This window comes from Lonchura striata, chromosome Z (assembly GCF_050655825.1).
Source record: "Lonchura striata isolate lonStrDom1 chromosome Z, ASM5065582v1, whole genome shotgun sequence".
NCBI lineage: Eukaryota > Metazoa > Chordata > Aves > Passeriformes > Estrildidae > Lonchura > Lonchura striata.
The window spans coordinates 53,319,294-53,330,899 of record NC_140740.1 but is presented as its reverse complement, the minus strand read 5'-3'; the positions used below and the strand labels follow the sequence as shown (position 1 = coordinate 53,330,899).

General features: G+C 47.6%; 1 protein-coding gene across 1 annotated transcript; it reads right to left on the bottom strand.

Annotated features, from left to right (window-relative positions):
- Positions 1 to 3,240: 3,240 nt before the first annotated feature.
- LOC146763832 (uncharacterized) lies at positions 3,241 to 11,395 on the bottom strand. The gene is made up of 3 exons (XM_085567805.1): positions 10,378 to 11,395; positions 8,503 to 8,601; positions 3,241 to 5,142 (listed from the first exon to the last, which is right to left on the bottom strand). Exons 1-3 carry the CDS (start codon positions 10,620 to 10,622, stop codon positions 3,747 to 3,749), a joined length of 1,740 nt encoding a protein of 579 aa, XP_085423931.1. The 5' UTR covers positions 10,623 to 11,395; the 3' UTR covers positions 3,241 to 3,746.
- Positions 11,396 to 11,606: the final 211 nt, after the last annotated feature.

The window sequence follows — 11,606 nt, the reverse complement described above, 5'->3', positions numbered from 1 at the left end:
AATAGAATGAAATAAAGGAAAATAATGTCCCACCCTAAAATTCCCTTTGACCTGCTGGTCGTACAACAATCTCCCAACTCTTCGACAAAAAATGACAGAACAGAAATCATCCCTGCTAGCATCAGGGAAATGATCAAAGATAAAATTAACAAAAGATTTCAATTCCCTTTTCTTAAAAGAAACATTCCCCAGAACAAGGGAGGCTTTAACTTGAGAATAAAAATCCCGCCTGATTGGAGAAAGGCGGTTGCCCATTCTCCCAAAATAGCAAAAATCCCCAGGAAGCAAAGGAGAGAAATAAAACAGAAGGGGCTGGGTCAGTGCCAGAAAGGAAGGGCACGGAACTCACCAAAGGGACGCCAGCCGAAAAGAAACCTCCGTGGGGCGGCAGGAGCACTGCAGGTCCCGTCAGTGCGAAGGCTTCGCCCGAAGCTGCTGTTTCGAAGCGACGGGGTGTCTGCAGGTCACCAGGCAGCCGATCTCCTTAAACGAAGAGTGGTCGCCGGTGATACTGGACCCGAGCAGCGCTTTAAATCCTCGAGGAGCGGGTCACAGATCCTATCTTCTCGAAGGAGTCACTCAGGGCTGACACCCCAGTGGTGTCGGCCAGTTCGGGCGCCAGTTGTCTCTGAGTCCCTTTGGTGGTTCCCCAGTGGATGGAGATTCCGAGGGGCAGAGACGATGGAATAAAGAGATCTCCAGCCGAGGGCGGGTTGACTCCGAAGTAGCTTTATTCTTTGAGGGCTAGGTGTCAGGGACTGAGCGAAGGGGTGCAGGTAGACAGCCTCACAGAAAGGGAGCTGGCTCCAAGAGCCCCGTGCAGGGGGTGGGCTGAAACATATATCTGGTCCAGGGTAGGCGGGTCAAGGTATGAGCTGTCCAATGGGGAAGGAGCTCGGGAGTGGGGTAGGGGAAGATAGACAGGGGGAACATCCAATGGGTGTAAGAGGAAGGAGTGGCAACTGGGGAAAGACCAATGGGGTTACATAGAACAAGGAACTTTCCAGAACAAAAGGTGGATACCGCTAATGATTGATATTGCAAAGAGGGGCAGTAACACATAACTGACAGTTTGGGGGGCAGGGACTTAAACTACTTCCCATGGCATTATTGGGGGGCTACTCTCCACACCCCCTCCCACATCAGCCTAAGACTATTTTCATAGGCATGGTAACACTGAATTGAAAAGTCATCCACAAACTAAAAACACCATGTTCAAGAAAGTATGTTTGGCTTCACAGCATCAACTGAACTTGAACAAAGAGCGTTGCAAATATGGTTATTTATTCCATTAATTTTTATTTATTGTAAGTGGCTCTTAAATTCCTATTTTCTTAAGTCAATTTGGCCATTGATTTACCTGATAACTTCACTACAGTTATGGCAGCAATTGCTGATTTCAGTGAGGAAAAGCTCAATCATAGCTTGAGATCATTCCATTTATTAAAATACTGAAAATTCAGTGTTGGAAAGTCAAGGTGAATCTACAGGATTGATCCCTAAATTTGTAAATATTGACAAGGTGTTGGCATCCAGGTGCCCTTAGTGTTATTGCAAAGGTACCTGTATGCATGCTCTAATCCCTCCGCAGGGGATGTAGCCCCTGTGCTGGTTTTGGCTGGAGCAGAGTCACACAGCCATGAAGAAACTTCCTGGAGAGCTTTACAATTTCACAAACAATAGGACAATTGGACTTGAAAGTAATTGTCATGGTTCAAGTGAATTCAGGATATGTCTTTTCAGTTGCTTTTCAGTTTTAAAAAATGGTTCATGTAATTTCTAGCTTTGTCCCAAGCTCAGCTCAGCTCAGTTATATTGTATTGAACTGATTAAGTAAAAAAGAAACACAAATAACTTTTATGTTAGTGCTCCTGAAAACCTGAAAATATTTACAGAGGTGTAAATGAAGTGAAAAGAAATTAAATTGAGGTACATGATTAGAAAACTTACCTGAGAAGACTGGCCCAAAATGTAACACAGGAAAATAAAAGAGAAACAGCACAGTAAATGTGTTTTTAGTAATGTGTGAACAGTGAATGAGAGGAAATGCATAGGTCAGACAATTTCTGCTCATAAATGTGTTTTGTCTTTTTTAGACTAAGCAGATTTATTTAATTTTATGCCAGAAATAACTCCCCTTCCCACCTATTAGTAAAGATGTTAGAAATATTTCAGTAAGCATCAGGACACCCTGTTTTCTCCCCAACTCTCTTTATATATTTTTCTAAATGTGTTCATGTGACATATAAATAGACACTATAAGTCTTAAAAAAAACTGAAAAAAAACAACCTTGAAAGCTTGCCATTGTAGGAAATATATGTAACTTAGGGCAATGGTATTTAGTATCTGTCTAGTATCTCTAGTGCAGGAGAGCGTTCAAAAGGGCAGAGGTCAGAAAAATAATCCAAAACCACAAAATGGCCATCAACACTCCAAAAAGGAACAAATATTTTTCTCCACTTTTGTATGCTCCAAATAAAGCTCTAGGACAAGCCAAACCTCTTAATTTTTCTCCAAGGTCTAGGACTACCAGTCACCAGTAAAATGAAACTCAGAGGTGTCTGAAGACAGTGACCTCCAGGGACAGAACATTAAAGGATCCATTCCACTCTTAAGGCATAAAACACAATGCTGCCCTTCCAGCAGGCTTTAAAATGACACGGTTATTTTTAAAGCAGGCCATCCATGAGCCAGCAGTGTGCCCTTGTGGCCAAGAAGGTCGGTATCCTGGGCTGCATTAGGAGAAGCAATGCCAGTGGGTCGAAGGAGGCGATCCTGCTCTCTCTGCTCAGCCCTGGTGAGGCACATCTGGAGTGGTGTGGCCAGTGCAGGGCTCCTCAGGACAGCAGAGACATGGAGCCCGTGCAGCATGTTCAGCTCAGGGCTACTGAGCTACCAAGTGACAACTTTTTAGGACAGGCGGAGGGAGCTGGGCCTATGCAGCCTTGGGAAGAGACAACTGAGAGGGCACCTCATCCCTGTCTGTCAGTGCCTGCAGGGAGGGTCAGAGCAGGGACCGGGCTCTGCTTGGGGGTGCTGAGCAATAAGACGAGGCAAGAAACCAATGCACAGGAATGCTGCACTCTTGCCCCAAGTCTCAGTTCCGAATCTCTTTCTGCGCCAGCTAGCTCTCCAATGGAAGCACCCTCCGCTGAGCCCAGCAGGGCTTTGGAGAGTGCCTTGTAGGTCCGAAAGATGCAGCTGAATCCCACGGCGTAACAAAGAAGAGAGTCTCTTGCTAGGGGCTGAATCCAAAGTTTATTATAGCCCACTAGGGCCCAACAATACCTGAATGATGCCAGCTAACAAGAGCACCAGCAGGGTGCTTGCAACATCTTATATACTAAGAGGGAGGGGAATCAACCGGCCAATGGGAGTACAAGGAGGAGTGGATCTTGTATAGACAGACACATATGGGAACCAATGAGGGATGGATATGGGAGGGACCCCAGGCCCTTGGCCAATCACCCAGCACCTAGGATGGAAGCTTCTGGATGTATGGGAAGGGATACCGAGTGACTGACAGGGTGCCTGGGAGGGGACAAGGGAATGACTCGGCACTTCAGGGGAGGATTGACACTTGGGTAAGGCAGGAAAACTAGGGACAAACCAAGTTGAATATGGGGGGTACATGGGAACAAACCATTACATTGTGAAAGGATAACAAAGCATGCAATAACGCAACTCCACATCTCCCCCTTTTTTGTTTAAAAAAGAAGAAAAGAAAGGGAGGTAAACTAAATCTCTAAATGGGGGGTTCATATTCCATAGGTTCATCCTGGAACCAAATATTTTCTTCTTCTTGTGGCTCTTCTTTGTTGAGGGGCTCCAATTCATAGGGTGCGGCTAGTGTGGCATGGTTAACGCTGATGGTGGAGTTGATAGTTTTCATTATTAAACTTTTCACAATACTAAAACCAATAATGAAAATAATAAGTCCCAACAACAACAACAGTCCTGTCTGGATAATAGATTGGACCCATCCAGAGAGTCCCCATCCATCAAATAGCGACCCCAGCCATCCTGCAGATTCTTTTTTGAGGTGGTGAATCATCGTCTGCATCTTGTCAACGGTGACACGGATATCCTCAGCCCTAGAACTTAAATTCATGCAGCATAGGCCAGCAAATTCTTCACATCTATGATTGTGAAGGAGCAAAAGAAAATCTATAGCTGCTCGGTTTTGAAGGGTGGCCTGCCTTGTCACTTCCTCATCTGCTAGGAGGTCACTTAAAGCAGCTGATGTATAATTGGCTTGTTTAACTACCCAGCATTCAAGGCCGGCCAACTCTCTGAATGCATGGGAGATTGCCACCCAGGGTAAAAAGGCGATGGTGGCAACGCCTTTTGGCTTAGACCAATGAATTACCTCATCTTCACAATTTGCATCCCAATCAGTAAGTCCAGTATCTCTTTTTTTCCTTGCCAACTGCCCTGTCAGATTTAGATTTTTCCAATGAGTGACTTGTGTTTTGTTGGGAGTAAACAAGCTCAACTGCCCAAACATGCATGGACCTCTGGCCAGGTGAGGGGGGATGCCTGCCCAAGCCCGGTTACCACAAATCAAGAGGGTTCCCTTAGGGAGAGCATAGGGTCTGTTGTCGGGGGTGGAGAAGCCTGGAATTTGCGTAACTCTTTTGCACCATTTTCTTGCCTGATATTCTGGGACGGTTTGTTTGATTTCCCTCCAAGGTTGGGCAAAGGGATTGGAGGAGACAACTAAATGAACACAGGTATAAGCAAGGGAGGACCCAAGTAATTCTAATTCTTCAGGTTCTTTGTCCATAATGGGAAATGCCTTGACCCACGCCCTGCATTCGTCTGGCTGTTTTATTGCATGCATGACGAAAGTGCAGGTCTTTTTCTTTTTGCGTGGGGCAGAGACATTTTTGGGGAAAGTAAAAGGAAAATTCTGTAGAGGATATGGGATCTCCACGAGGCAGGATAGGAAGGGGTTGGAGGCGGAAGTAGTGGATAAACATAAATTATCTTGGTTTAAAGATTTGGCCAGTGTGGTCCACACGTTGGCCGGGGGCTGAGGGACAATCCATGCCAGCTGAGGTCTTATTGCGATGGTGATGCCGAGAAGGATGAGGCTGAAAGTTGTTTTCATCTTGGGTGGATCCGGGTTGGAGTGAGTTCTGAAAGACAACTGAAACGTAAATTAATACTCAGGGTAGGGGAGCCACAGGAACTGGAGAGCGAAGAGGGAGAGTTAGGTAGGGATGACTTTCTGCACTGTCTAAGGGCGGTATGCCCAACTTGAGGACTTTCTGATTTTGTTTGGACTTTCAGGATGTATGGTCTGACGAATTTGGAGGGGACCCATCTCAGGTCTGAGGGTGTGGATACGCAAGCATAGCCCCATCCCCAAGTGACTAAATCATAGGGTTCCTCCTGCCGCCAGGTCTCAGGATCTTTAATGAAGACCAGCGGCTTCTCCCTGACCTTACTCAGCTCATGATTGTTAAAGTGCCTAGTAATGGGTGGATTCAGGCACTTGAAAGAACAGTTTAGAAAATTGATCATAAAGAGGGCCCGTGCCAACCGAATCGGGGGGGGCTCAGTCTTCACCGTTGGTTGTTGTTTTAACATTCTTTTGAGGCTTTGGTGAGTCCGCTCCACCACGGCTTGACCTGATAGGGAATAGGCGATGCCAGTTTTGTGATCTATTCCCCATTGCTGTAGGAAGCCTGCGAATTCCTTGGACGTATACCCGGGGGCATTGTCTGTTTTAATTAATTTGGGGACGCCCAGCATAGAGAAGGCCTGTATTAGATGTTTTTCTATGTCTTTGACCTTCTCCCCTGTGTGGGCAGAGGCGAAAACTGCCCCAGAGAAAGTGTCGATGGAGACATGGATGTACTTCATCCTCCCGAAGGAATGGATGTGAGTAACGTCCATTTGTCACACCTCGCAGGACTTTAGACCCCTAGGGGTGGCCCCTGCGCTCACGAATGGTAATGGGAGCAAATTACTGGACGGGCAGGTGGCCACAATGGCCTGGGCCTGGTCACGGGTGAGGTGGAATTGTCTCACCAGGCCGGGTGCATTTTGATGACAGAGTTGGTGGCTTATCTTTGCTTGTTGAAATTTGTCGGGGAGCAGCGCCATCTGTACGGGGGCAGCAGCGAGGGAATCGACACGCCTATTGCCCTCAGCCAAGAACCCCGGCAGTTCAGTACGTGACCTGATGTGCATCACATAAAACGGTTGCTCTCGGTGGGAGACTAATTTGATTAATTTTGAGAGCAACCTATTAAGAGCATCGTTGGAAACACCTTGCAGGATTGCGTCCTGTGCTCTAGACACTACACCCGCTACGTAAGCCAAATCAGTGACCAGATTGAAGGGTTCAGAGAACCGCTCGAAGGCCCTAACGACTGCGGCCAACTCAGCTATTTGAGGGGAACCTTCCACCTTAACAACATCCGCCTCCCACCGCTTGGTTTCAGGATCTTTCCAAGTCACAACTGACTTGTGGGATGCTCTGGACGCGTCTGTAAAAACTGTCAGAGCCTTCAAGGGTTTTTTTACTCTGAATTTGTTTTGTTGACAATGTGAATTGGATTTCCGAATTAAAAATTTTGTGGGCCAGTCTCAAAACTGAAATTTTGCCTGTGTAACTGTCCAGAGCAAACTGCAATGATTCATTTTCTTGCAACAGGTGTTCCAACATTGCCTTTGTGAACTGGCCCGATTCTATTTTCAAAGGAATGTGGATGCACTCAAAGTCACATCCCACCAACTCCCGAATCTTGCTTTGCAGATTAGATCTGCCACCAGCTCTTGTGGTCGTGTCATTCTCTTGGATCGACTGTGATTCAGGAAAACCCACTCTGTGATTGAGAGTGGGTCCCTTCGATCATGATCCTTGCCTTTTCCTGGGGTGTCTGTCCATTGGAAAATCACACCGTGGAGGTGTGGCAGTCTGCCTAGTATGATAAATTTGAAGGACAGGCCCAGATCATATCTGTGGGCCTGCCTGGCAGACATTGTCTCCTGAACCCTCTGTAGTGCAGCTTTGGCCTCTGGAGTGAGTTCCCTGGGAGAACTAGGCTCTTCACCCCCTTTCAATAAATCGAAAAGGGGGGCGAGGTCTTTGTTGGTGATATCTAACCAGGGTCTCACCCAATTTAAAGATCTACACAGTTGCTGTACATCAGCTAGGGTTTGAATTGTATTCTTTATTGCAAATTTCTGCGGAACAATGGTCCACTTGTTTATTTCTAAACCCAGGTATCTCCAAGGTGGCATCCTTTGAATTTTATCTTTTCGCAGCTCAAACCCTACAGCAACTAACACATCAGTTATCAGGTTAAGCGTGTGTGTAAGTAGATCGCTGTTGGGGGCACAAATAAGTATATCATCCATATAGTGCTGGATGATCATGCCCTCTGTGGCTGCACACACAGGGGACAGCAATGAAGAGACGTACCCACTGGCAGATAGTAGGACTATTTTTCATGCCTTGTGGTAAAATTTTCCAGTGGTATCTCTCCACTGGAGCTTCCCGGTTGATGGAAGGAACCGAGAAGGCAAAACGTTGTGGGTCCTCAGGGAGTAAGGGAATTTGAAAGAAACAACTCTTTATGTCGATAACAGCCAATTCCCAATTTTCCGGCAACATCGTGGGGGACCGTATCCCTGGTTGGAGAGGGCCCATGTCTTCAATTACATTGTTTATGGCACGAAGGTCGTGCAAGAGCCGCCACTCGTCTTCCTTGCCTGGTATTTTAAGGACAAAGACTGGGGAATTCCAGGAAGACATTGTCTCCTGGATATTCCCTTTGGCAAGTTGCTCATCCACGAGCTTCCAGAGCGCTTTTAATTTTTATTTATTGAGCGGCCACTGCTCTACCCAGATTGGTGTATCAGTAAGCCAATTAAGTTTCTGGGTAGGACGCTCCTCAGTGACCGTTGCCTGAAAAACCTGGGGGGTCGGTATGTCAATTGTGACCCCCCACTGGGCCATTAGGTCCCTCCCCCACAAGGGTTCTATATAATCAAGAACAAATGGGCTTAAATAAGCCAATTGTATGTTTGGCCCTTAAAATTTTACGATGTTTTTGGATTGTTTAGCCAATTGTGAACTCCCTACACTTTGAATTCGCCCAGCCACGTTCTGCAATTCCCATCGTGACAGCCAGTCCTGTGTAGGAATGACCGTCACATCTGCCCCTGTGTCTAAAAGGCCATTGAGATATTTGTGCTCCCCATCCTTCCACATGTAGCATGAAAGCTTTGGCCTTTCCTTCCCTATAACCTGTGCTTGACACACCTGATAACTTCTTCTAGATGATTTCTTCCACAGATCTTCTGGGAGAGCAGGAGGCCTAGGTACTGGAATGGCCTGGGCGATGATTTCGCCCTTTGGAAGGAAGACTGGCGGGTGGGAGCAGTGCAGGCACAATATTAATTGTTCAGGGTTTTTTGGTGTTAAACATGGTGCAATTGTAATGTCGAGTGGCGTGAACTTTGTGTCCCCAAGAACGATGTACCTACTGTGGATGGTCTTCCAGATTCCTGGGTCCTTAGCGTCCACGGTAATGAAATGACAGTGGCTGTCCTTCAAATGGAGAGGTTCGGTCAGGGACAACCTATATGTGGAAAAATGAGAACGTGTGTTAAGTATGGGCCTGGGATGATCGGGATCGCGACCAAGCCAAGCTTTTGGAATGAAATCCACATTTTCTCCCATATAGGCTAGTTCATCAGCCATAGTCAAGTCCGGTAAAATATCTTTTTCCATGTTGAGACTTTTGTCCTCAGGTGGGCGTTCAGAAAACTCGTCCTTCCCCTCCTCTGATACTATAAGTCCCACCATATTTATTTCTTCGTGCAGGGAGGGACTGCGGTGACTTATTAGTTTTTTTGTTTCCCCCAGTGTTAGAAGCACTTCTCCCCAGTTGCTGTTGCTGCTGGCAAAATCTTATAAACTCATTCCGCAGTGGGCAGTGTGGAGCCCAATGTCCCTTCTGTTTGCACAGATTGCATGGCTTATCTTGTTGGAATCCCCTTGGGGGTACTCTGACAGAGTGACGTTCCGGCGCAGGGGTGGCTGAAGGTGTTATGGCCTCAGCGAAGGAAACTCTCTTATATGATGGTCGGTGAGTTCCCTGTGTGTCCTTGGCTGGAAATGTCACTTTTCGGGAGCACACGTCCAGCATATTCTGTAGAGTTGGCTCTGGGTTGAGTGGGAGACTCAGGATAGCTTGTTGGCATGTATCATTTGCATTTTGTCTGGCAATCTCTGTAATGATTCCTTTCCTGAGACTCTCATCTGGAGCCTGAGCTTCTATAGCTTTGCATAGATGGTCCACAAAACTGACAAATGATTTAAGAGGCTCCTGCTTTATAAAAAGATAGTTAATGACTGGGCCGCTTGGCCTTAGCTTAAAGAAGGCCTTTTCTGCTGCCTTTGTACTGGTTTGAAGGGCCTCCCTAGGGATTTTCTTGGCCTGTTTTGTCCCCAGTTCCCAATCCCCCTCCCCGCACAGATGATCTATAGATAATATTGCTCCATCTGCATCCCTGGAGTGCTCTGCATCAGCCCAAAGGTCTGGCAACAGTACCCTAATCTCCCACTTCCATGTGGACTTCCAAATTAAAAATTCTGCTTGAGTTATCATACATGAAAACAGAGTCTGCATGTCAGTGGGAACATACTTAGCAGAGGCAAGGGTTGCCTTGAGCATGCCTCTGAAGAACTCCCTCTTGCGACCAAATTCCTTTTGGACCTTGCAGAGATCTTTAATTATTTGCTGCGGGATGGGGGACCATTGTGCGAGGGGCCTGCCTCCCCATCGCGGGGTAAAGGTGACCGGTGCGGCCAAGAAGGCAGGCAGGGAGTGAGGCAGGCCGCAGTTCCCACACTTCCCCCCCCACCCGGAACTCAAAGCATGGGAACTGGAAGTTGGGTTGTGGGAACTGAAGGAGGAGGTGGAAGAGGCAGAGTCTGTGGCATTGGGTATGGCGTGTTGGAGACTCCCCTCCCCAGAGGCAGAGTCAAGGGATGGGATGTTGAATAATTCATGAGGGGAGGTAATTGAGGGGGGTGGAGGAGAGGGAGGGGTGGAGAAGTCCTGGGGACGGAAGGGGTTGGCTGATGTCCGAAAAGGGTTTTGGGAAGAGGGAGGATGGGGATTATGGGAAGAAGAAGCACAAGTGCCGGGAAAGGCCATGCAGTCCCTGCCATCTTGTGTCCTTGGGAAGGAGGGAGAAGGGAAGCCATTTTGAGGAACCTGTGGGATCTTTCCCCAACACCCAGGGAGAAAGAAAAACCCACCCAACAAAGGAGTCCTTTCCCCAAACCCTGGAGAGAAAGAAAATTCCCAAAACGGGCAGGAGGCTGTCCCAAGGGCCCCCTTACTTACCAACAAAGAGAGTCTGAAAATGTCCGGGCAGAAACAGAAAATCCTGGAGGTAGACATGCCAGTGGAGGAAGCTGACTCCGGTGGTGCCATCCGGAGCTGCCGGTCCTGTCCCCGGGAGCGCCACCCACTAAAACGAGGGTCTGCTCCCACCGGGATAGTTTGATGGCCAGAGAGGTATGAACCCTTGGGTCTTCTGGACTCCAAGGGTACTCTGTAGTGGAGTCAGGCACTTTTGGGCCGCACATTGGGTGCCAAACTGCCGCATTCTCACCCCAAGTCTCAGTTCCAAATCTCTTTCTGCCCCGGCTAGCTCTCCAATGGAGCGAGAGGGGCAAATGGAAGCACCCTCCACTGAGCCCAGCAGGGCTTTGGAAAGTGCCTTGTAGAAAGATGCAGCTGAATCCCACGGCGTAACAAAGAAGAGAGTCTCTTGTTAGGGGCTGAATCCAAAGTTTATTGTAACAGGGCCCAACAATACCTGAATGATGCCAGCTAACAAGAGCACCAGCAGGGTGCTTGCAACATCTTATATACTAAGAGGGAGGGGACTCGACTAGCCAATGGGAGTACAAGGAGGAGTGGCTCTTGTATAGACAGACACATATGGGAACCGATGAGGGATGGATATGGGAGGGACCCCAGGCCCTTGGCCAATCACCCGGCACCTAGGATGGAAGCTTCTGGATGTATGGGAAGGGATACCGAGTGACTGACAGGGCACCTGGGAGGGGACAAGGGAATGATTCGGCACTTCAGGGGAGGATTGACACTTGGGTAAGGCAGGAAAACTAGGGACAAACCAAGTTGAATATGGGGGGTACATAGGAACAAACCATTACATTGTGAAAGGGTAACAAAGCATGCAATAGCGCAACTCCACACAGGAAGATCCACCTGATTGCCCAGAGAGGTTTGGAGTCTCCCTCACTGTAGATATTCAAAAATCATCTGGATGCAATCCTGTATCGTGTGGTCTAGGACGGCCCTGCTTGGGCAGGGAGGACTAGATGACTTGCTATGGACCCTTCCTGCCTGACCCATGCTGTGATTCTGTGATTAGCCTAAAAATGTAGCACTGAGGTGTAAGAGATGTAGGAGCAATACTTGCCTATTCGTGCTAACAGAGAAGTGACAAATGGCATAAAAACATCTTTGGTATAATTTTCACTAGCCATCCATTATTAGCAACTACATTCTGATGTAATAGTCAAGTAAAAATACTGAGAGTT